General features: G+C 41.8%; 2 protein-coding genes across 6 annotated transcripts in view; one reads left to right on the top strand and one right to left on the bottom strand.

Annotated features, from left to right (window-relative positions):
• Window positions 1-9,865, top strand: part of DPY19L3 (dpy-19 like C-mannosyltransferase 3) — a 33,282-nt gene extending 23,417 nt beyond the window's left edge. For 2 of the 5 annotated variants that reach the window (XR_003916396.1, XR_003916397.1), the window contains 2 exons: window positions 703-797; window positions 5,092-5,202. Coding sequence is in view for 3 of the 5 variants with exons in the window: in XM_029965370.1 (XP_029821230.1) it covers window positions 5,092-5,224; window positions 5,913-6,071; window positions 6,657-6,818 (454 nt within the window). In the remaining 2 variants the exon portion in view is untranslated. Of the gene's footprint in view, window positions 1-702; window positions 798-5,091; window positions 5,225-5,912; window positions 6,072-6,656 lie in introns of those variants that run through there. The other 3 variants (XM_029965370.1, XM_029965369.1, XM_029965372.1) reach the window with 3 other exon arrangements.
• Window positions 9,866-12,599: 2,734 nt separating this feature from the next.
• LOC103766311 (neural-cadherin-like) overlaps window positions 12,600-25,979 on the bottom strand; it is a 64,149-nt gene continuing 50,769 nt past the window's right edge. Inside the window, exons 25-33 of the mRNA XM_018086248.3 lie at window positions 25,602-25,729; window positions 23,761-23,884; window positions 22,982-23,162; window positions 21,941-22,107; window positions 20,953-21,217; window positions 20,163-20,343; window positions 19,133-19,377; window positions 17,379-17,533; window positions 12,600-14,400 (exon numbers count right to left, since the gene is read on the bottom strand). Of these exons, the coding sequence (XP_017941737.2) occupies window positions 13,987-14,400; window positions 17,379-17,533; window positions 19,133-19,377; window positions 20,163-20,343; window positions 20,953-21,217; window positions 21,941-22,107; window positions 22,982-23,162; window positions 23,761-23,884; window positions 25,602-25,729 (1,860 nt within the window). The 3' untranslated portion in view covers window positions 12,600-13,986. The remainder of the gene's footprint in view (window positions 14,401-17,378; window positions 17,534-19,132; window positions 19,378-20,162; window positions 20,344-20,952; window positions 21,218-21,940; window positions 22,108-22,981; window positions 23,163-23,760; window positions 23,885-25,601; window positions 25,730-25,979) is intronic.

The raw sequence follows: 25,979 nt of genomic DNA on the forward strand, positions 1-25,979 counted from the left end.
TTTTTTTTACTTAGAATTTATTGTGTTTAGAAATATTACTCCTGTAAAGAAGAGTTAATTATCTGTGCTTTAAATACCAGTCAACAAAATTTATGATAAGTTTCTCAAAGTGGGACAGATTTTCTTAAGTTTTGGCGTGTAAGAGAAATATGTTACTGTACCAACACTTGATAGTTGTGCTGTAGTTAATGACCTGTCAAGGCTGGTGTCAGGGGCTAATCATTCATTATTAAAACTCAGTATGGAAATCTCTTAATTTGTCATGTATAGCAGTGAATTAGGAATAACTCATCTGTCTTGCAATCTCTCCACAACAAGAAAACCCTTCTGTCTGCTTAGTTCTAAATGCATATTAACTTGTCCAAGTACACAATCTGAATAATGACCAACTATTAGTCTGTCCAGTGGGAAGTGTCTGCAGATGTATTTCTCACTTTTCCCCTTACTGAAGTTGCCATAGCATTTTCAGGAAGATCTAGTGGTTTATATCTGTACAATTACAGAGCACGGGTTTTTTACAAAATGATCTTTCATATCCCAGTCTCTGCTTTTTCCTACCCACCACCTCATTTTCTTAGCTTTTTTTTTTTTCCAAAAAAAAAAGTCAAGAAGGTCTTGCCAATGCCCCAGGGATAGTTCACAGCTCTCTGTTCCCTGCTGGGAGGTACATTAAAATTCTTAGTTTTGGTCTTTCTCCCTAAGACAACAGGAACAACATGCTCATTTGTGAGATGGGGAAGAATATCAGTAGAATGAGCAAATCAATAGCGTGAACTTCCCTACTCTGTTTACTTCTGGTAAGTGCTAAAGAAGCAACGTCTTCTGCCTTTAAAGGGGAAATCTGTCTAGAATTGTGGAATATTTCCTAAGCAGTTGCCAAAAATCACAGAAAAACTTCTTAGAAATCTCAGGCAACAGCCAAAACAGTGGAAAAGTTGACTGAGCCTGAGATTCAGCAGAGCATAGTTGGATGTCAACTGTACTTGAACCAGGTGTGGGGGACAAGCAGGCAAATTTGTACATTAGTGGAAACCCCACAAAGTTCTAAAAGGCTCCTAAGGTTATGGAAATGAAATACCCGTGTTTCAATGGTGGTTCTTTCATTCAGTACTTTTTATTAATTTATATTAGTGGCTATATTTTAATTTCAAACCAGTTAAAAATTTTAACTCATCTCTGTTATTTATTTACATGCCTAATTTTCAAGGGTAATCACACTGAAATCAACACATATCCCAGACTTTAAAGGCAACATTACACCTTTTTTTTTTTAATTGTTGTTCTTAAATTCTTGGGCTTATTCTTTGTCATTGACTGATTTGTCAGTAAAATTTAGGCACGAACTTGACAGTGCCTAAGAACTAGGTTTCCACCAACTGTGTAGGTGCATTCCTTTATGTGAGCAAAATCTGCATGCATAAACTTGAGGCTGGGACTAACAAAAATGCATCTTGTTGCTTTTTCTTTGTGGCTGTCGTTTTCCATTTTTGCAGTTTTCAGTCTCTCCAAACCAGAGGGAAAAAAAAGAACCATGACAGTATGACTGAATGTGCTTTACTGCCTATCACCTCCAGCTAATCCTGTGATATTTTATTATAGCACTCTGCAAATAAAAAGAGTTTATTTTAAAGAAAAAGAAATATCTATTGTGGTGTATTTAAGAATCCCTCCCCAGAATCTCCTTTTCTCAAAGCCTTTTACTTTGTAGATTCATATCAGACTCGAGTAAAGGAATAATCTGAGGCTGGTCAGATTTTATGGCTTTGAAAGCCAACTACAGGGTTCATCTCTGGGGGAGTTTTAGTTAAAAAAACCATTTTATTTCTAATGGTGCAACCTGTAATTGCAATGTTGGCCGTTTCTTCCTTAGTGCTGCCTTAAAACCAGCTCACAATAATTTCTTAGCAGTTTAAGAGAAAGAATTACTACGACTTTCAGAGTCTGTGCAAGTACTTCCTGTGAAACTTTTTATTTTTAATGAGTTACTCTTTAGTATTTATATAATTCTCTAAATTCTAAAGTGTAGGTAAAGAAAAGCTTCCTGCAATATAATATAGTGCTTAGTTTACCCATTAGTTCAGCTGTAATTAACTTGTTGAAAGCTTAGAGCTTCAAAAATAAATGAGATTATTTGTTCAAAATGCCATCAGGTCTGCTTGGAATGGCATTTAAATTATATAATGTAAATCAGTTTGACCTGTAAGTCCTTGTCATTATTTAGTGACATTTCCTAGAGAATAAATTGTTTGCAGGTTGGGCAGTGTGGTATGGAGCTTGGCAGAGAGCTATAAAACAAATTATCCTTTCATTTTATACGTCATTTGCTCAGACAGTTGTAAAAATTGCTTCGTTCCTGTGTAATAGAGAAGTGTCATTCAGTGGTTTGCAGCACAATGGGTGCAGTGGGTGCAGAGCAATGCAGTTAGTGCCTGGCTCAGACAGGGGCACAGGGGAAAGAGCTTCCATGGAATGTGGAAGTCATCCTATCCCTGGGAAGTATTCCTTGGGGTCTCTCCAGCGGCTCCAGTAGTAGCAGCTGTTGGTCTGGAAACATCTGAGCTGGCCCAGTAAAATATGGACAGTGATATGTCTGAAGGAGGATAATTTTCTAGGACTTGGAACATGTAAATCTGAGTCTCAGGGAAACATCTGCCTTCCCCTGGAACACTGGAGTTTAAACTCCATCCAGGACCAGAGCACATAAGCCAGTTGTTAGAAAAGGGAGGGTCACTAGGTTGCTTTTAAGGTACAGGGAGGAGTGCTGGCAAAACTCTTACTACCTGGTAAATAAAGAATGCACTCAGCCCTTCTGGGCAGGAGTGAATGTTTTTGGAAAGGGGAGGAATCTCCATTCATCTTCTACATGATCCATCTTCTGAGGGGAGACCTCATCAGGGTCTGCAGCTTCCTCACCAGGGGCAGCACCAATCTCTGCTCTCTGTGACCAGGGACAGGACCAGGGAAGGGCTGGAGCTGTGCCAGGGGAGGTTTAGGCTGGATCTCAGGAAAAGGTTCTTCCCCCAGAGGGTGGTTGGGCACTGACCAGGCTCCCCAGGGCAGTGGGCACAGCACCAAGGCTGCCAGAGCTCCAGGAGGGTTTGGACAACATTCTCAGGGACAGGGTGGGATTGTTGGGGTGTCTGTGCAGGGCCACGAGTTGGGCTGGATGATCCTTGTGGGTCCCTTCCAAGTCAGGATATTCTATGATTCTACATTTTTGACAAGCATTTTTACACGTTATGGATTAGGGGCACTCACTGTTTCCTTTAGCCTTCTTTTTAAAGAAAAGAGGCTGCAGGCTGGTTTGGCTTTTTTTGTTGTTTGCTTGTTTTCCTGTGGTTTTGCCTTTGGTACTTGTTGGGGGGGGGGCTGTATCAGTGTGTTTAAGGAAGTTTGAGTCTGCTAGAGAGACCATTATAATGCAAATTTGCAATCCCAGGTGCAGGGTTGCCTTGGTAAGGCCAAGGTAGGAGTAAGTACTGCAGAGCATTTTAAAATTTGAACTAATCTTGAACAAACACAGAAACCATTTTATCACACTAGAAGTTGCCCGGCCGAGGCATCAACATGGAAACATGTTGAAGGTGCTCTGAGAATCATCTTTTTCTTTCAGGTATCTAAGCTGTACCCAGTCCCTCTGAGTTTAGCCCATGTCCTTTGCAGCTTAGCCTAAAGACTTGTGCTTTCCTGCAGATTCAGGGATGAGTCCTGGCTGACAGCCTGTCAGGGCCATTACATTAGCATAAATTCTAACAGGAATTCATTTCTTTTAGTGAAACATTTACTTTGTGACACTTGTAACTTTGAATATTTTAAGTAAAAAAAAAAATAATTTTTAAGAGATTAAATATTTTCAGACTTTAAAATGAAACTGGTTTTCTAAAGTGCTGAAGAACTAGTCGATCAGTAAAGTTAAACTGGCCTATTAAAAATACTGTCTCTGGCCTCCCTAGATGGGATTAATGTACCAATGTAAGAATTCCTTGGAAGGGTTTGTAATTATTAATTCATTTGCTAAGCATAATCTCTTGAAAGGCGATAATAAAATTTAATACTTGTCTCTCAACATTCCCAAGCCGATCATGGAGCTTAAAGACGACTGACTTTAGAGCTGCAGTTCCCAAAGGCTCCCTTAAGTGCACCCAAAGTGTCACAGTTACCTGAGTACTAGAGGTGCCATATATGCATGCACAGGGATGTTAGGCAACTATTCACACTCTAATTTCATTTTACTCCATCTAATGTGTGCTTCTTTCTGCTGTTGTAGTCTTCATAGACCTTTCCACGGAAATGTGCCTACTAAGGACTAGAAAACACTGATGGCCAGTTTTAATTAGCCTGATTATAGGAGTGTCTATTGCCTGGAATTTTTACTTTTCTTTCTGCTATGCCCTTCTCTTGTGTCTTTACATACATTTTAGATTGTAAACTTGTTGGGGGAAGGTGAGCAAAAACAGTTTTCTCATTACGGGTATTGAAACAATTCTAAAATACCAAGGCTGCTATTTAGATAACAATTCTAGACATTGGCTTGGAATTTCAGAGATCACAGTACCAGTAAGTGCCAGCATTTCTATCTGGCATCTTCTGCATCTTCCCCTGCCCCAAGCCTCAGCATAACAGTTTTCTTTCCAAGTGAATGGTGAATGCCAGGAGAGGAACAGGAAATTTTACCATTCAGAATAAATAATCCATTTTATATAAAGTACCTCTATATATCACACAGAAATCTAAGTCACAATAAGTTTTCTGAAATATTCTGAGAATTTCTGAGAATTAGAATATAGAATTTATCAATATTCAAAGGCTGTATGAATTTATGAAATACAGAAATAATTTGAAATTTTCAGGATCATGTTTTCCTTAAATTTCTAATCATGCTTAGTGAATTTTTTATTTGCAGTTAGAGTATTATCACGATTTATCCACTTTATCCCCTATATTTGAACAAAACACAGTTGCTTGAACAGATTACTCCCTGAACAGAGGCAGAAAAATATTTTTGCAGTCTTTTTTTTCCTTCTGATCTGTCACAAGCATTGCAAAAACGCCCCTACAGAGACTTCCTCAGACTTATCAACGTTTGTTTAGGTCAAACACTCCAAACACAGCAGTGTTTGCTGGGAGCATGCAGCTATTAGCAGGAGTCAAACTGTGCACTGGACGGACCTTAACTAACCATCCCCATTATGAGGATAAGAATCTGAGGGAGAGAACAAAGCAGGTAAGAGTGTTCTGATTGTTTAAGCTAGTTCTTGTCCATGTCAGTGGCTCCACTCCAGAAAACAAATATCCTCTCTAATAGCACATTGCAAATGGCATCAGGTGCTTTACTCACTGAGGTAATTCACTGTCAGACACAGGCCCAGGATTTACCTGCTTCTGTGAAACTCCTACTTTGGGCATCTGCTGACTCACCTCTGGCAGCTGGAGTGTGTCTGAACTGCTGTGCCTGGGTACTCAGCTAGTCCTGAGGGCACTGGTTTGGGTTCTGTTGGCATCAGTAGATCCTGGTGCCCAGCTAGCCCGTTAAACCCACGTGGAGCATTTCTTGATTTGCCTGATCCTCCCTTCAGTTCCTAGACCAGCACAACAGATTTTAGACAGAAACCACCCTGAGAAACTCCACACAGAGCTGGGGACCCTGTTTTCACCTCCCCTTTCCTGTAACTTAGACATTCCCCCAGTCTGCCAGCACCATCCCGTGTCGTGTAGTCAGCAGCAGTTCTGCTGTGCATCCGAGTAGCCATAACACACAAACTCCAAGTGGCTGCTGAATAGAGCATTTATATATTGTTTTTATAATAGTTAATTCAAGTCACATGGTTTCTCCATCTCAGTTCTTTCTGAGCCAACAAAGAAATAGTGGCAGTGTCATGTGTCTTAGAGCTTAGATTTATCTCGTTCTCTAGATTTATCAGATCTATGCCAAGCGATCTCCTGAGGACGTGCACGGAATCCTGCGGTCCTTTGGCACGGACTACGTGATCCTGGAGGACAGCATTTGTTATGAGAGGAGGCACAGCAGAGGCTGCCGCTTACGGGACCTGCTTGATGTAGCCAATGGCCATGTAAGTGCTGGAGACAAGATTTAGAAACAAAATTAATTCTGCTTGACTTCTTTTTGAAGTTACGATCTGAAGTAGCTCTGTGGGAAGGAAAATCTAATGATGCCTTTAGACATTCTCAAAATGGCCACATTGAACATTGCTTTTAATAGTATTTGAGAATAAAAAAGGGGGAATTGATCCTGGGCAGAGTAAGTAATCACTTCCTGATGAGCTTCAGGTTTGCAGTGCTCAAACAGTACTCAAACTTCCAGAGTGTAAATCACTCCAGAGCTTCAGTTCCCTCAGGAGCAGTGGGTGGTTGTGTTACTGCTCTGTGCCAGGGGAGTTCTCAAGATGAAACCAGAGCAGACTGAACAAGCCAAAGCAGATATGGACCTCTGACAAACCAGCTTTATCCATGCAGAGATGATACTATAAATCTTACTGGTTTAAAGCTCTTTCCTTCCTCCCACTTGTTTCATACTGTTAACAAACCTGGCCAGCCTGACCCTCTGAGTGTATTGTCAAGATTGTTTTTAACTTTTTATTGCCTGTAACTGTGAACTGGCTAAAGATATTTCACACATCTGTTCCATTTCATTATAGATCATGGATGGTTTGGGAGAGAACGCACCCGATTTGAAACCTGCGTTGTATCCTCGCTTCTGTGAGGAAATCAAGAAAAACCTTCCTTCTTACACCACACACTTCACCAGAGTGTTTCAAAACAAAACATTCCATGTTTACAAACTTGCCAAGCATAAATAACATTTCCAACCATGGCTTCAAGGTCAGTATTTTACTGCTAGGACCCACATTAGGCATTGCAGATGAAGTTTACAAACAGGTTATGTTTTTAAGAACATTTTATGTTGATGGTTTCTTGTTTAATTACTGTGATTTTTTTTTTTAAGACAGATTAGTTTTGATAACATTCCTGATGTTGCCAAATTTTTCATAGATCCATAAATAAATGCTAGCAGGGACCATTTCAGTTATGAATTCTGACCCTTGGAATACTTAGGATATAATTGTTTTCCAGTTTGAACTGACTGGAAGACAAAGGCAGCAGTGTGTGTGGGAGCACTGCCCAGTGCCAGCCTGTGAATCTGCTCAGCAGTTGAGATTTTTACTCTAAAATAATAAAAATTTAGTGAAAGCAGCCCATGCTACTCCTTTTGTGAGTATGCATTATCCTTGTGAATCCTGAAAATGGTCACGAAATGAAGTTTTGTCTCACAGTCTGATCCTCTTTGACAGATCCTTTTGCTCTTTCAGTGCCTCCTTTTTGAATTCTTTGGGAATGTGTGCAGATATGAGTTTCGAAGCTTGAGTGTGTGATTGCAGAATCAGTGAGTGCAGATTCAGCAAATAAGTTTGAAGAGTAAAACTTTAATCCTTGTCCAGCATTTTTAGTGATCAGAGACATACTGTTTTATAACATTAAGTGTTAAATGATGGACTGTTACCTATTTCTAGTGAGACTAAAGGCTGGAGCATGCTTGATACATGTTGCATGTTTGTATCCTTCTAAAGTGCTCAGAACAAACAAAACCCCAAATTTCTCAGTTTGCATTCTCACACCACTATTTTCTGTATATGCTTTCTGAACTCCGGGGGATCCTTTTTCTCCCCATGAGACTCCTAGTAGGATATCAAAATTGAACACTGCCAACCTTACAAAAGAAAAACTCATCCCTAAATCAGCAGGAAAATTCAGTATTTAAGATATGTTCAGCTACTGGAGCTTTGCTTTATGTTATTTCAGACACTAAGCTCTATATTTTAGCACAAAATCATTGTTTCCTTGCTCTTTATCCTAAAACAGAGACTACAGGTATTTTAAAATACTTGGAAGGTTAAGTGAAGCCAGGCCTCTATGCTGAGAATTTTGTGATTTGTTTGTACCTGTTGTCTTTTTACCAGCCAGAACTTTGTGAATTGTACTGAATTTCTAAATGCTATGGAGGTACATGGCTTTTGCTGTGTTTTAGCACTTCTTTGGTTTTAGATTGAAATTAGAGATTAAATCTGGAAGTCTCACAGTGCTCTCCATCTTAAGAGATCCACTGGGATCATTTGTTTCTTGTGAAGAACACAACTGTAATAATCAAGTGCCTCTAGGCCCAGGTTGAATTAACATTTGAACACCTAGAAGAGTGTTTGTGGCCTTGCAAATAACTCAGTTATAGTAATTACCACTGCAATTAATTTCTAATGATGGGAAACTGAAAGTGCTACAGATAGCAAACTCCACATTTAATTTAATCAAGATGTGTAATGAGATTAGCTTTCACAACTGAGCTGGGTTCCAATTCCAAGTGATTTAAGTGTTTTTCCTTTTCAGTTGTACCAAGGTAAATTACCAGAGAGATGGAGATGGTTATGTCATATGCTCAAACAATTTTATATTCAGTAAATACTCATTAAACAATGTTCAACATCTTCCTGCATTTCTGGCTGACACAAAAGGCGAGTGTGCTGTAGTCAGGGTGTGTTAAATCACACACTGACAGGAGCTGGGTTGTTAAACTCAGCAGCTGAAACTCCTGAGTAATTCCTAGCCTGTATCCCTTAATGAGGTTGGAGACCACCGCAGTTTAACATAATACAATAATAAAACATTTTAATCAGTATTAAAACTTTAATTAGGCCTGTAATGATGCATGGCTGTTCTTGCTGCAAGCCCGGGTCAGTGAATCCCTCAATGAGTGCCTTCAGTAATTGAAAACAAGCACAGGAAAGGTAAAGTATGTCTGGGCTGTGCTGGCTTGTTCTAAAATGCAATTGGATCTTTCTGGAATGGTGCAGTAACTTTCCTCTGATGGAGGTGAGGGACTCCCAGACCCAGTGGTACCCTGTGCTTTTCAGAATTTACTTACAGGTAATAACTGAGATTAAGAAGTCCTGACTGTAACAATAATTATTTTTAAACAGACTTGGTTCAAAAATGCCATCTCTAATATTGCCAAAGGAGAAATTTAACCTTTTCACAGAAACTACCAAGTGCACATTGGTTTGGTTTTTAAACAGAAAGACTTATTTTCAGAAAGGTTTAATACTAAGGGATATTCCAGAGACAGCAGTGCAGCATTCAGACACCAACCTCCCTAAAACAGTAAATCCAAGAATGCCAAGGAACAAAAGCACTTACCAGAGCTCAGAGGAGCAGAAGGACACTAACCCAGCCCTGGAGGAGAGGGAACAGCTCTTCCCTGCCCTGTGTAAGGCTGACTGGGGAGGCAGGGCCAGCTGGGAAGGGTCAGGGCTGCAGGGAGAGGGGCTGCACCTCCCATTGCCACAGGTGGGTAGTGTTTTAATTGATAATTATTTTATCTACTTCCTGTGTCTTGCTGTGATCTCCATTCACTGCATTAAAAATGTGCAGTTTTTGTTAAAATAACTCTCATATTCTTGAACGACATCACCCTGATGCACCTTATTTCCAAGTGGTTGCCCTACATCACTGTCCCAGTCAATTAGGGACGATCCACCCCCAGGAACAACCCTCCTGGCAGTGCATGTACCAAGTCTTACTAGCAGTGGGAATAGCAGGGACATGACATGTGTGTTCTTGGTGTCCTTGAGGACTTTCAAGCTGCACATTATCAGTGGGACTGTGGTATGAATTACTTTTTTTAGATTGCAGAGATGAAATGTTATCAAGGAGCCAGAACGTTTTTAGGAGAGGAGATCCATAAGTGTATTTTCATTTCTTGTTTCAGTGTTCTGCTGGTGAGATCTAACATAGTTATTTTATAATATGTTGTTGTAAAGAGATGTAATGACTATTGTATACTAAATAAATTGTGTAATTTGAAAATCACTTTTTGCTTGTCTTTATGTTGGGAGGGATTGAGAAAGGCCTGGTTAGGGAATCATCTTTGTTTAAGTCCATATTGCAGAAAGCAAAACATTTTTCAGCAGGAAGTTTTGACTTTTCTTGAGCTCATTACATCATGTTTATCACTGACTTTTGGAATCACCTTTGTATTTTAACAGCTTGGGCTTCCTTTCTCTGGTACAAGTTAAAGGTGCCAGCCTTGATTTTCACCAGTCATCACTCAATGCACGTTAACTCCAGTAGGCTGAGAAAGTTTCTCAATTTAAATAAGTACACTTTGCTTTGATCATTAGGGATCTGCTTGTTTCCATGTTGTAGGTCAAGTTTAGTATTCCTAATGAACAGAAACACGTGTTCTTTGGGAGCGGAAAAGTACATTATCAAGGGCTTTATGTGAAGTGGGATGTCCTGATGTAGGAGTCTTGTGGCAGGAGAAGTGGGATGTGCAGGGCTGGAGGTGCAACTGCCTGGTGTGGCTTTGTCTCCCCTGTGGTGCCCAAGGGCAGTCACAGCCTCCCATCTGCAGGACTCCTTTAAAGGGGGCTTGTCACCAGTGTTAATTAGGTACAGACTGGACTGCTGTAAGATTAATTTAATTTATGGGACGTGATCCGCACATCCCATTGTGTGTGCCTGCATAGAAGGGATTCTGGGCTCCAGAGAACCTCCTCATTTAAATCCCCAGGCATGGGTTTTATCATTTCTGTAATTAAGAAAGTGCTCAACTTTCTTTTGCTCACCTAATCCTGCTCCTTTACAGCCACGTTTTCCCTTCTAAACCTGCTAGTCAGTAGGTCAGACCTAAGGACAATCAGCTTTCATATGGGTTGGCTCCATGTTGCGTACTTGGAACATTATTTTAACAGAGGAATACTACAAAGATTAATGTAGTTGACAGGCAGACAGATTAAATACTAATATCCACATGATTATTTAAATTTCAGACCTTAACAAATATTTTATACTAAATAAAATGTTCTTACTACATGTTTAAAGTCTGTAAAGAACACGGAAGAAGATTAATAAAAGTACCAGATTACTGAAAATCCCAGTACCTAGGGACCCAGTGATTTTTTTTATTCCATGTTTTTTCTTCCCCCCTGCCCCGTTGCACAGCTTTCCATGGGCAGCCAGCTGTTCTCTCCAGGAGCCATGGCAGTGGCTGTGCTGGGATAAGCCTTTTTGTAGAGGCACTGACATATTTGTGTGTGTCTGTGTAAATGCAGAACAAGTGAGGATATGATTTCAGCAATTGCACAGTAATTAAAAGAGCAGCATGCAAATTAAAAGAGATAAATTAAGTGAACTAATTAGTAATCTCTGGAAAGAGGAAGAGTAGGCTTTAATAGGGCATGACAGCTGCAAATGAGTGTGTCCTATTACTGAGATTGTATCGACACAAGTTCCTAGAGCAGCTTTGAAATGTTTCCTGCCCTTTTGTTTTATATTCTGTGTATTCTGGCTGGCTGTGATTACAGAGGCAGCTCCGAGGCTGGGGGTGTTATTATTAATGTTTGGTTACAAATTAGGGCCACAGCTGTAACGGGGGAGGAAGCAGCAGTACAGCAGCAACATTTGGGAACAGCACTGAGACATCTCAACCTCAGCAGCTCTGCAGCTGCTCTGTGTGACCCATCTGCCCGTGGGTTTCCCAGGCACCAGGAGACAGAGTTGTGTTGGGGCTTGTTTTCAGTCTCACCCCGGGACCAGTCTGGTATTTCAGGGCTGGAGTAACAGCTCTGAAAACTGGGACCAAGATCTCCACACAGCAGCCTCTGGGAGCAGGGTGGGCTGTGGCCCCCTGGGGAAAACACCAAAGTGGTGACATGTCCTTTGAGTGTGTAACCAGAGCCTGAGTCCAGACCTCAGTTAGAGGCTTTTCAGGCAGCTCAGCACCCATGACTCAAATCTGTGGAAGTATCTGATCAAAACTGAGAGAGAAATAATTCAAGAGTCCACACTTCACTCGACCTTACATACAAGTGAGGCAGAGACACCCTGCACAGAAGGCTGGTTTATTATTTATATGGTGCCTTAGATAAGCAGGACACTTCACAGGCAAGTCAAGTCAGTCTTGGCCCCAAGGAGCTTACAGGCTAAATTAAATTAAAACCAGCCAAAGCAACAGCATGTCCACAGGTATGGGGAGAACACAAGGTATGCAGACAAAATTACTGCTTTTGGGGGAAAGAATATATTTTTGTGCATAATATAGATCTGCTTCATTTCCCATATCCTGTTTGTTGTGAGTGCTGAGATCATGAAATACAGGCACACCAGATTTATGAACACTGCAGGATGTTCCAGCCAAGGTTTCCTCACAGGTAAACGTGTCAGTAAAATTACAAAATCGTAGGCTCTGCACCTTCTGTGAACTGGAACCACTGGGCATGGGTAAAATTGGGATTTAGCTCTTCCAGATGAAAATGCCCATCATCTGCAGTGTGTAACCAGTGGTGAATGGTGTGCTCAAGATTTTCCAGTGTGTCACAAATGCATGTGAGAACGAGGTACTGTGTGAACATGTCTCACAGCCTGCAGACAGCATTCACTTATGGTTTATGGTTTTAAATATAGTATAAAAATAAAAGCAAAGCCTCCCAAAACAAACTACTGATGCAACTGTGAGCAAAGCAGTTTTAATGTCTTTTGCAATACATTGTTTCATGCTTTGTTTCAATGAAACAATTATTAGAATCCAGGATATATCCATATTATCATCTGATAATATATGATGTACATATCATATATACTTTATATATTATAATAGATATAATTTACATATAATACATAAACAGCACAGCTTAAGATTTTGATCTTGCTGCACTGTACTCCATTTAGCTGTACAAGTGGTCTCAAAAAAAAAATCAAAATTAATTTTGTGGCACCTTCCCTCTGCCCAATATTGTCAAATTTAAGAAAAATCCAGCATAGTAGCTGGACATAAATGGTCTGAAAAAGGGACTGGTAATTCAGAGCATAATATTCCATCCCATGCTCCTGCTGTTAGCTTTTACCTGTGTTTCTCTGGTCCCAGAATTTTGTTTATTACAGGACTTTATTTTCAGAAGTCCCAGCGGTGTGTGAAGTTCTTTTTGGAAAGACCTTCATTCTTCTGACATCCTAAAGACAGGATAGTTCCAAGGGATGCAGAGTTTTTTCTTCACTGGAAATGCATCTGTGTTCCCAGTTAGCTCCTCCTGGCATGGCATTACTTGGCTCCAATTGTAGCTGGTCAGTTTTTCTATAGAACAGGCAGTGACAGCCTCTCAAACCCAATTCCTGCAATGCTTCTGTCAAAGGAGGTTCAGAAAAATGTGGGGACACAACTGCAGATGCTATTGCACAGTTCAGGCTCAGTTACTAATGAGAGATCATAGTGAACTGCAGGGTTTGCTACTGAAATTCCTACCTGGCCTTTTCCTTAGGAAAAGCATTTAGTTGTAGGCAGCTGGCTGGATGTGTTGTGCCTAAATCCAGCTTCTGTATTTGTATGACAGGATAAAGAAATTTCATTATGTTATAACTGAAGTTCAAACCACCATCCACGTGTTCATTCCTTTACCTGGATCCCTGGACTCTCACCTGCAGGATGGGCAGTGAGCAGGAGCTCTCACTGGGCTCACTCCAGGGAACAAGAGGGATATAATACAACAGGGACTTGATTTGCACAACAAAAAGACAATGGGCTTTTCATCTTCAAATAACTGCTAAAGCACCGACTGAAGCAGCACTCCCAGCACACTTCTCTCGGGCTCTGAGCACACCTCAGGCTGTGTGCTGGGATCTCTGAGTCCTGTGGTACTTCAGCAACAGAAAAAATTCTGTACTTCTTAACCACTGTATGTGAATGATTAAGCACCCCAACTTCTCCTTTATTCTTCCCAGTAAGTTTATGTCCAAAAATGTAAATGTTCAGAATGTCCCAAGATTAGCTCCTTCGCACTTTTCAATTCACTGCCAAGTGTGGCTCTTTAGAGAACCTGAATCCCTGTTGTATCAAGTCAAAAAGGGAGGGTAAGGGTAGTACAGAGCAGGAGCATGAAAAATATCACCCTTGCTTCCAAAACTGAAAATAGGAGACTTGGTGATCTACTGGTCTCCTGTATCTCTCTGTGAGTACAGTTCACTCAGCTTCTCAAACTTTGGTCCCCACTCTTTGATGTCATCACAGACTGTTCCTTCCTCCAGCCCAGTGGAGCTCAGGGAGCTCAGGCTGCCGGCTCCCGATCCGGCTCCCTCCGTGCAGAACACCCGGAGCGAGTCCTGGGGCAGGGCCTGGCCGTGCCAGTCAGCTGCTCTGAGCACTCCTGACAGGTACTGACCGAAGTCTGTGCTGGGAAAAGCGGCTCCTGCAGTGGCTGCTGCTCGGGGCTGGCCCTGCGTGCAGGGGGACACGGCACCAAGGACACCCTTCCGCTGGATTGGGGTTTCTTTCCTCCTGCAGAGGGAATAGGCTGGGCTGGCCTGGAGAGACACCTGCAGCTCTGCCATGTTGTAGGCATCCTGCAGTGAGAAACCAGTCACAGCAAATTAACATCATCTATAGGTCCCAAAAGTTCATGTTCCAGTGGAAATAAAGAAAGAATGACCCCGAGCCAGTCCACGCAGTGTGAGCACCTGGAGGACTGCGTGTTCAGCTGACTCTGCCACCTGCAACACACCAAAACCCAGGAACACCTGTGCAGTCTGCACTGCTATGGTGGGCCAAAATCAAGTCTGATTTCATATCAGAAGCTAAATAAACATGACAGAAACGCCTCAATTTTTGTTCTGAAATTCAGATCTGAGTATCTTACCATCATTAAACATTGACACCAAGTCTGGCAGAAGAGGTGAGAGAATATTCACCACCAGCACATTAAAGAAATACTCCTGCAGTAGTAGTTCAAACAATGCTACTGGGATTTCTGATAGAATTTTATCAATCTGTGGAATAATGGCTGGTTATGTTATATGGAAGTGGCATGACCGTAAAAGCCAAGTAAAACTACCTAGTCCCAAAAAAGTAAATAATTCCCTTCTGGCTCAGCCACAGCAAACGCTGTCTGGGAATTATGCTGCAACTTCTGGCACTAAATCTGCCAATGCCAACAGTTACTTGTGTTCACTGATCAGAATCTTTGTGCCACCTGAAAGAAATAAATGAATCCTGTCCCACGGCGTCCTTCACCTTCCTACAACCCAAAGGTTGTGGCTCTGGACAGATATACAGCCAAAGAAAAATGACAGGCTGTGTAAGACAGAGCTCAGACTGTTCATGAACAATCAGTGACGGAGTCGTGGAATCAGACTTCCCACAGATTCCTTTTGTTCTCCCACATGTGGAATTGTGCATAACCATTTTGTAAGAGATTATGTCAGGTAATCTCAGTGAGCTTCACAGAATTTCAACTGGAGACAGAATGGTTTCGAAAAACCCTGCAATCAAGAAGTTGTGTACGTGGCAAGATGGGGATTTGGGACAGGAACTTCTTATTTCCATTCCTCCAGAAACTAAATGCTGCTGGTGATGAACAGTGAGCCCTACAGTACAGATCCCTGTCTTGGGCACGTTCTAAATAAGTGCCTAAGAGCACCCTGAGCACTGTACAACAGCTCAGCTTCCAGGGGAAGCCACAACAAGACAACTTGTCATCGTATACAATTTAAATGGGAATTTGTTCCAGTACAGACTTGAGGATCACCCCTTCAGTGAACTGGGTGATATTAAAATCATCCTTCACTGCTATTAGTTGTTCATTAAAATGACACATTTCTTTTGATAATAAACCCTTCTTAGCTGGCCATCTGCAAACCCAACTCAACCCTTGCCTCTGGGTCGAGAGCTGGCTTTTAACAACATGTTGAGTTCAGTGTGTACTCAACAGTGCACTGACCTCCTGCAATTTTTATGAACTCCTAATTTCTCTGAGGGACAGTTTTATTTATTTCAGATGCAGAAACTCCATTGTAAGACAGCCTCTTGTCCCCACAGCCTTATCCTCTGCTAACTTTACAAAACCAAAACTCTCTTGTCCAAGTGCCCTCATGGTTCTTTTGTTAAGGAAACATTAGAACACAATTGAGGTGGTGTAATTCTGGGTATTTTGGGGGTTGGGTTTTTTTTTAATCTAGACAATCAATTAGGTTTTAGCTTGATAAGTTTTAGTTTGCAATCCCAGCAACTGTAAAATCTGAAGAATTTAGGAAGAGTATACAGAACCCAGAGAGGCTTCACTCCAAGCACTATTTCTTCAGGCAGAGTAATAGCCTCAGATGAAGATCATCAAATCACTAAATTGATTCTTCTCCTTAAAACAAGGAGTGTATTTTAAGAACTCTCCAAAAGTAATTAAACATGTCATACAGTAACTGTGGATTTCCTCAAAGAGACCTTCTGGGTGTAAAATTGCAAAATATTGCAGAGGAAGTTAATCTGATTAAGGAAAACAGGATTTATAGCTGTCTATGTTATCACATGGAAAATGTCTCTGTGTTTATTACTTTCCCACTAATTCACCAAGAAAATAAGGATATTCCACAAGTAAGAGTATTTTCCCAGGTGGCCTGACAAAACACTCTCTGTATTTTATAACTACAAATTTTTTAAAATATTTGGAATTTTGGGACAGGTCAAATTTAATGCTTCTTCTAAATCAGTGGGGTTTTTTTTTCACCCATCACATTGGTGCCATGACTATATTACCTCTGCAGAGTCACACCACTCCTTGAATCCACAAAATGAACAGTTTCAAAGGTGACAATTAAGTTTCTTACCTCTTTTAAACATAGCAAACATCCATGGGTGAGTAAATAATCTGTTTAGACTACTCGTCTATAATATCTGCAATTTTCTTTCAGAGCTCTGCCTTCGCCTGACATGTTGAAAATGTAAAAGCAGCTAGCAGAAATGTTAATTATATCTGTTTGGGTATAATCTGCTCTACTCTAAGTATAAACACAGCTTGTGTTCACTGGTGCATTTCTGTCCAGAGTAGAAAAATGCAGAAAGGTTCTTCCACAACCACTCCCTGCTTCAGGGCTTAAGAGGAGTGAATGCAGCACCTCCCCTTCCTAAAGTCAGGTGTGAATACCTGCTGTCAGGAGCAGACTCCAGAAAGAGTCTGTCCATGAGGAACAGTTCACACCAGGCTCTTTAAGGCCCTCAGAGCTACCCCAGTAACGAGCCCTGAGCACCTCAGGGTCTCCTGAGCTGTGAAACCAAACCCACCAGCTGACAGTTCCCTGCTGCTAAACTCGCTCTCCAGGCTCCTTTCAATATGCACACAGGATCACTTGCTTTAAGACAAATTAAAAATGAATAGGCACTTATCTCTGCTTAGGAAACACACATCCTCATGTACAGAACCCTACAAATAATTCATCTGCCAATTGCAGGAGTGAATCAGCAGAACAAAGGCTGAGGACAAACCATAAAATGTTTTCCTTAGCACGGTGAGCCACCAGTCCCCTCTTAATTGTAACTTAACAGTGATCCTTACTTCGTCTTGCTCCCCACCCCCTTCTTCGTTGTAGTTGAGGATGTTTTCTCTGATGTCCTCCAGATCCTCGGGATGTGCAGATCCATGGTAAACACCTCCATGCAGACCCTTGCGTGTCTTCCAGTGAGCCCACAGGAATCCAGCACTGAGCAGAGCTGTGGGAACACAGGAGCAGAGCAGAGCAGAGCATGATACAGACCCCAGTAAAGCCCCACTGCTGCACTGGGGCTGCTTTCTCAGCACATGGCTGGTGTTTGCACTCCTCAGAGCAGTTACACGTGAACATCAAACACAGAGGAAAAGCCTTTAAAGAGCATTTTGCAACACCCTTTGAAGTACAGCTCGAAGTTATTAAAGACCTGAATGACCCAAGTGGTGTCTCTGAGCTGCCTCTATCCTGTGTGGAGCTAAACTGTGTCACAGAAAATGCATTACAGACGGGAAGCACTGAAGGAACAACATGGTGACAAGTAACAGACACAATTACACACAAATGAGACACAAGAAGACACAAGACAAAAGAAGAAATCACTTTTAGATGTTTTACTAGAAAAAAAAAGATCAGGCACATTTTGCCTTAGCATTCATGAATTTAAACATTTTTCTTAAATGCTGAGGTGCATTTTACACACTGACAAGCTTCAACATCAGATAATGAACATAATATAAGTTGAAAATTGTGTATCCCAGTGTTACCAACTCTATAAAAATTGATAAACGCTCATAGTAAGACCTCAAAGCATTGAATACCATAAAATAACAATGCAGTGAATTAAAGAAACTAGGATCTCTTACAGAATATCCACATGGCAGAAGGTCTGCGGAGCAGCATCTAAATGACCCTTGAGACTGAAACTGGGGTACACAGAGGTCCCTGCCCTCTAACAATGATCTATTATCAACCTCAGCTATCTGGGATTCCAAAAGCTGTGATACCACTTAGCTTCCCATGAATTTGCTGCTCATATTTGCATGGCAAACATAGTATCTAGCAGAGTTGGGGAACACGATGGCATTTCAGGTAGCTACACAGATGGATTCCAAGAGTCCACAATACATTTCCATACTCTTACTACAACTTCTGAATGAAACAGCATTAACACTCTAAAAGCCATGAGAAAAATCCTGCGTCCTTATTCAGGCAAACTTTTACGACATTTGAATAAATAAGAAAGGTTCAAAGATGTGATCCCTCCTCACTAGTGAAATCCTTCTGGTTTTCCTCTTCTTTTTGAGATTCAATGCCTAAGCCTGAAAATGGCTGAGGAAGACAAAAGCAGCTGTTTAGGAGCTGGGACACAACTGGAAAGATGCAAAGTCTGCTCCTGCCTGACGGAGTGTATTCCTATTGCACTGTATGTTTCTCCTACACTGAAAAATCTGTTTCACGCTCAGCAGTATTTTAAACAATGCTTATCTGGTAGCAATTTCCACTCTTGCTGTTCAGTTGCATTTCCTTCCAATTATGCATCTGAACAGGTCCTCAGCAGTGAAGTGCAAATGTGCAGAAAAAAAACTGCAGAGACTTCCCACAGCTCACAAACGTTGATTCACTTAGCGATGGGTGCACATGGGGATGAACAACCAGTTACTGCCAGAGCCGGGATCATGGCAAAGAAATGAAGGCAGAGTCAAGACTCCATGAGGAAATGGGAGTTTTCCAGCAGGAGGATGAGACGACAAGTGCTCAGGACAAGACGGACACCAGAGGTGAGCTCACCAAAGGTAATACAAGACGTAGTTGCCGTAACTACCTAAGAGCGCCAGGAAGCAGACGCAGATGGCGAACAGGGAGCTGAAGCTGAGGCCCGTGTCCTTGTGGAAGATGGCCAGGGTGACCTCGCAGTGGCGCCCGGCGTACCCATCGGGGCAGTGGCACTGGAACTCGGCGGGCGAGCGCGCGGTGCAGGTGCCGTAGTGGCAGGGCCGCTCCGCGCAGGCCGTGCGCACGCACTGCCGGCCCGACGCGTTCTCCACCACCATGTGCCCCCGCGGGCACCTGCGGAGAACGAGGGGAAGTTACACGGTTAAACTTCGAGAACAGCAGGCGGGGAAGACAGCGCTGAGGATTTCAGAACAGCTGTTGACACTCTATGTACGGTTTCTGAAGTAGCTACTGGGAGTAAGTTCTCTGAAATGATTATGGGATTACGGTGTTTCCTGGAGCAGCCATACAATAACAAGCTCCACAACTTCTAACCCTTTTGTCTGGGGCTTTCAGAACTCAGGTATTCCATTGGTTTCTACAAGATTATCCTTGTGAAAAACAGCTGGATCAGGGTCTCCAGCTCTGGCCAGGCAGGACAAGCTATGCTATGTTCTTTGTGTTTCCCAAGTGAGAAAACTCCTGTTTGTGTGGACAGTGGCAGTCAGGAACGCATGTAAACACTGCAGTGTGTATGTAAGAAAAGTGTACATTTGCACAGCACAACTGAATTAGAGTCCTGACCCCAGCCCAGCCACACACAAGAATCTGAGCTTAATGGTGCAACATTTCTGACACAGCCCAAGTGGCCTGGAAGGGAACAGAGGTGACAGCCCGAGACAGTGTAAGATGTCAGACGCTAACAAAAGAGGCAGGAAGCCAAAACTGTTACAGAATCCCTGGAGCCAGCTGAGGGTGGTGCCTGTAAGGACAGAGTAACCTGCTGTCTGTGCAGGCATCCAGCTTTGTGTGCCACTGATCTGATGAGATTGCCAATGGCAGCCTTTGAGCTGCACTTCAGCACCCACCCTTTCCCACCTCAGTCTGGAGGGTTTTGTGCTTCTATTTCCACCAATTACCTGCATTCATGCATCATCCACAAATCAATACAAATAAATTCCTGGTTACAAGGGTTATTCCTACAGGCCTCTGAAGAACAGCCTTCTCTGATGCCTTGGGCACTCAATACTGACACCAGCTCCTTCCCCTGAGTGTCCAGAGGGATTCTGTAGTTGTTAAATCTGACATCCTTCATACATCCTGAAGCAAGGCAAAAATACATGGTTTTAGAAGACATTCAGCAAGAAGGATGTGAAGCAGCTGTAAGATTCGGCAGCTTATGTTTAACAAAGAACCCAGGCTACCAAAGTTTAAATCCAGGACTGAATTTGTCTTAACATTCATATCATTTTTCTTAATTTTTTTACTGAATTTGCTAAAGTTTTGATTCAATTTCCAGGCTGAAATTTGATTTGTTTTTAACATACACCGTGACTTTGTCCACTCAGTTGCTAAAAATTCAGACTGTTAGCTCTAATTCAATAAAGTATTTCTAATTTTAGTTAATGTTTTGACTGAGTGTAAAATCCAGTAATGCAAAGGTAATAAACCACAGTTTGGTGTCTGCAACCAAGTGAAGAGTTGACCCATCTCTGTTCCAAGTTCAGTAGCTGACCATATGTGCAAGATGTACATCCCTGCTGTACCTTTTCCTAGTCAGAACAGCTTATTTGTCCCTTTTGCAAAGTGTCATGCATGAAATCTGTGTACTTTGGGATCTCCATAAACAAGAAAGCTTCCTGCAAAATGCCCACATAACCTTCATTTTTACAGGTCCATATTCTGAACAGTGAGATCGAGAATTCCTACCTTGAAAACTCCTGTTTTGATTGAATGGATAGGTGTTTCCAAGGACCAAGCTGCTGGGGTCAATCACAATCTCTTTGTATAATCCTTCTGCTTTCATAATCTCTCTCTTCCCACCTCCTTCATAAAGGCGAAGAGTAAATTCATTTTCATTTCTCTCCAGTGTGATATGATGCCATTCACCATTATCAATGTGGTAGGAGGGAAGGCTTACAGAATAGTCTCCATCACCCAGGTTGTAAGAGACCACTAAGAGTCCCTGGACAAGCTTGTGGATAATTAACAAACAGCAAGAAAGAAAAGTCATTCCTTGACATTTGGTATTGACCTGTAACTTCAATCTTAAAGCATTTGTTTAAATTTAGGGTATGTTTACACTGCACATACAGGTGTAATATAAAAATACTTCAGGTGCTACTGAACTAGACAACCTAAATACTGATAGCAGTGAACTCACAGTAGTATCTAAGTCACTCAGAATAATTCTACCCTGCATCTGTATTGCACAAATTTATGGGGTTCTTCAAATGGCTGTGTCACAGCTACACTGACAGCTCAAACTAACTTAGCTGAAGAGGTGACTCGTTCAGTGGTGTGTGTAAAATGAAAAGGTTGTCATTTTGAGAGCCTGCCAGCATTAGAACTGCTACAGGCACTTGGCTTGGCAGGGTCTGAATCACACTGAATCATCCACATGGTTCAGTGGGACACCAGGGGACAACACCCTATTCATCCTGGTGTGTATAGAAACTATTTCAATGCATCTGGCAATAAATTCCTTTAAAATCCAATGGGATACCACAGCTGTGTAGTCAGTATCTCAAGCAAAGGATCAGATCTGTGTGTATCCATAAAACAAATTCCAAAGTGTTTGTGCTCAGCGTAAGGTTTCTTGTTCTATGTCCAACTCCTACGCTAATGTTTGTCTGAGCTAACTGTGACTGGCATTGATGTGACTCCCTGCTATTGCTGTCTCAGATGCCTGGCTCACCTGCAGGGTGATGTGCTCGTCCTTCCTCCGAGACAACATGCTGGTGATGACACCGTCGGGCTGCCGAGTCCGGAGCATGGCCTGGAACAGCGTCCTGCGGGCAGAGACGCTCACCGGGAGCTGGTACCGGATGTGAGCCCCCGGCTCAAAGGTGTATTCCTGGGCAGCTAAAAGGGATAAAAACCTTTAAACCCTTTTGTGAGCAGAGGAAAATATTATTGTTTCCCTTATTGTCATAATAAGTGGTGAAAGTAAAAGGAAACAACTGCAATGCACAGCCTGGATCCATGAGACAGCTTGTCTTTTGGGACATGCCCCCTCATTTATCTCCACAGCTTCCCCAGTCACCCTCCCACTTTATCTTTCTCTGTGAAGAGGTGTTCTCCCGCCTGACTTGATCCTGCTAATGCTCCTCCTTACAGTGCTCACGTGGGATGACAGCAGGAAAGCAGCAGCTCTGACCAAATCAAGAGACTGCAGACCAAGTATTAAGTACCTCAATCGAATTTCACAACCTGCTATTTTATAGTTGTCTTTCTGCTGCAAACTGTGGCTCCATGAGAGCTAAAGGGTCCTACTATTCCCAAAGCACAGATCCTTAAGCCAACAGAGTCCCTTCCTGACATCAAGAGAGCAGTGATTTCTACTTCCAGTTGTGCGGTTCTAATTCTGCACAGAAAGTGGTACTGGCACACTCATGTTTTTAGGTTATTACATAGTTCTGAAAGTGAAAACAGATGCAAATCAAAAAATTGTGATAAAAATAAAATAATTCTTTTTTCACAATTTTTTTGTCATGCTGTCTCCATTATACAGTTATTGCACAAACACCCTTGGGATTAAAGAAATAACCCAACAGAGAGAAGGTAATTTCTCAAAGGAAATTTGTAACAATCACAGGCAACTACTACACTGAAACATGGCTTTACACAGAGTAAACATAAGGAACCGCCTTAGCAATCAGGTATTCAGATATTTGAAGTTTTCTGTACTGTAAAATTTAGCAGCCTATCGATAATGGAACAGAAAACCAGGCCTCACCTTTGTCACAGCGATACCCGTGGTAACCCGGCAGACAGTGACACGCGAACGAGCCCCAGTCACCGAGACACCTCCCGTGAATGCCACAGGAGGAGGATCCCATGGTCTCACAGCTCTCATCCGTAAGTGTGCAGCCAGGGAAGCTATTCAGGGACTCTGCAGGAGACTGAAGGTCATATACCTTTCAAGAGAAAATTGTGTGACACCACAATATCACCAAAGAAACACTTACACTTCATTTTGAACAGAAATAGATGCACCACTTCACCGCCTGATCCTCATTTGCACTGCTCAAGTTGCTACGTTTGCTTTTTGACATTCAGACTTCGACTTATTTTATCAAGAGCATCTTTTGCCTTTGAATAAACTGAACTGACTATGAAAGCAAAAGCCCTTAATACTTCCAAACAAAGCAGACAGCTGGCATAAATACACCGTTATACAATTGCCATTCAGAAGTTCCCTGAAAGTGCAAAGAAGCTTGGAAAACAGCTGCATGAAGCAGGGGATAAACAAACACACAGTTCCTGACTCATTAATACATCTGCTCCTAATTGAGAAGTAAATTTTAAAGATAGTTTGTTGTATTTATTCTATTCTATTCTATAATTTATTCTATTTATGACAGAAAAATCCAGAATTTTCTTGTATTTTACAGCGACGCACATGGGCATTGAACAGATTCATGGAAGCAGAAGTTTCAGGAATAATACAAATCTCCCAAAAATTTAATAAAGAGGTTTGTTCCTTTGCTAAAGCAAATGTTACACTGCTCTTACCTGAGTATCCAACATGAAATTGCGCAAGCAACCAGAGAAATGTTTGTGTAGCAGTTGTGGGTAGGAATATGGCAACGATTCTTTTACACCACCCAGCTGCAGAACATGGTTCACATTCAAATACCTTTAAAAATCATATAAATAATAAAAACAGATGTGCATCTACCTTCAAACAGAAGCATTACATAATAATGCAGATAAATAAATACCTACACTGCACTTCCAAATAATACAGGCTTTATGAAATCACAGCAGAATGCAACTACTTTGGGAGTTGGCCCTTCAAAATAAAGGGTATTTTTTTAAACGTGACAGTGAAATCTGCTGGAAGTTTTACTGTGGGACACTGTTACAATTCAGGTATGTTTGTGTTCACATCAGAAACAGCGGTGATATTCCAGACACCATCTTCTCCTTGAAGTGCTCTGTGTGTGCACAGCCATCCTATGCTGTAGGAATACTACCAAAAAGACTGTTCTGTGTGTGATAAAGGTCAGAAACTCAAAAGTTGGTGGGTCCATGTGGTCTAAAAGGTATGATACACATGTCCAGGCTCTGCAGTGTCTCCCAGTCAGATCTCTAAGCCAAAGAATTCCACATATTTTAGTCCTCACAGTTTCTTTTTCCCTGAGTTATCACTTCAATTTTTTTTCTTCATTTTTTCTTATATTTTTCCCTTTTTTGTGTGCTCCTTTCATGATCAGGAGGGCTTCATACAGCTGCTGACAAGGCTTATCCCACTGCTAATCAGAGCACTTGCTGGACTATCTATTCCACAGCTCAAGTATCTTTGTTTGTACAAAGGTTTCCCTAAAATGTAACCTGAATATTCCTCACTGTAACTTTAAGGCCCTCTACTGAAGAGCTTGTCTAAATCCTCTTTGTACCATCCTTTTATATACACTGAGACTTATCATATCTCTCCTCAGTTTTCCCTTATTTCATTTAACTGACCTCAATTCCTTCATTCTTGATAGGTCTTTCTCTCAAGACAAGCTGTTTACAGTCATTGCTCTTCTCTGGACTATTCCCAGCTGGTCCATGTCCACTCTGCACCCAAACCACTCTACAATTCTGTGACTGAATTATACCTTGAATGTAATAACAGCTTTTTGAATCAAATTTTCCGACTTTTTTGGTTCTAACTGAGGCTGAGTGCTGACCCAACAGTACAAGCAATTTAAACCACCCCAGTCACTACTGCTCCTTGGCTGAACCACTTCCCTGGAAATCAAACACAGGTGGGTTTTGATTCAGTACAAGACCACAGACACATCAGCAGCAGCCCTGAATCAGCAGTTTGCACAAGTGCACCAGGGTGGGAACAGCCTGGATACATGTGCACTTCCTCTGGCTCTGCTATACAGAGGATCAGCTGGAGACCCTGATGTGTTAGTCTGCCTTAAGATGTTCACTCAAGGCCGTCAGCAGGAGCCCTCAGACTTATCCCAACCAGACAGCCAGATTGGTTGAGGATATAGTTATTGCCATCACAAAGCCAAGTGGCCTAAATTCAGGAGGTTTCCAAGAGCAGGCTCACAGTGACTTGATAAACAGTGAGAAATTCTGCGGGCAAAGGATGGTACATGGTACACAAGAGCTCCAGCATCAATCCCACAGTGTTCTGGGGCTGTCACTTAGTACTGCAACACTACTCAGGGGAAGACTGGTTTCTTAAAATTTATTTAGTGCTTTAAGACCCAGGCTCAGCCTAGAGGGTCCTAGAGAAAAGGAAATGCTTTTAGGTTCCTAATGATCAACAATTTGAGCTTCAATCTGATAGGCAGAATATTCACAGGCCTTAGAACCAACTGCCTTTCAGGGAGTCTCTGGAAACATACCTTGCTCTTCGTGGGACAGACCCAAACACTTCACAGTTTGTACGATCCTCAGTGGACAACCATTTGCCAACTCCTTCTATCTCCGAGACAACAGCTGCACTGCACTGATCCAGAGTGAATCGAACATCCTGTGCCAAAACAAGAGCTACTGAATTAACCATTTCCACAAAATTCAATAAACGGTTGGTTTTTTCCCCCCCGTTCTGTTTTCCCTCTTGCAATAACCAGTAAAGCCAAAACGGAACCATTCAGCAAAAGAAGGAACTTAACCCTGCATTTTATTTATGCTTTTGAGCAGTTTAACCACTTACACAAGACATGTAACTGCATTTGCAAATTAAATAATTGTTGCTTTTTGTGCATAGATTCCAGTGTCCA

The sequence above is a fragment of the Manacus vitellinus genome, unplaced genomic scaffold, assembly GCF_001715985.3.
Source record: "Manacus vitellinus isolate BGI_N305 unplaced genomic scaffold, ASM171598v3 scaffold_10_pilon, whole genome shotgun sequence".
Classification (NCBI taxonomy): Eukaryota; Metazoa; Chordata; class Aves; order Passeriformes; family Pipridae; genus Manacus; species Manacus vitellinus.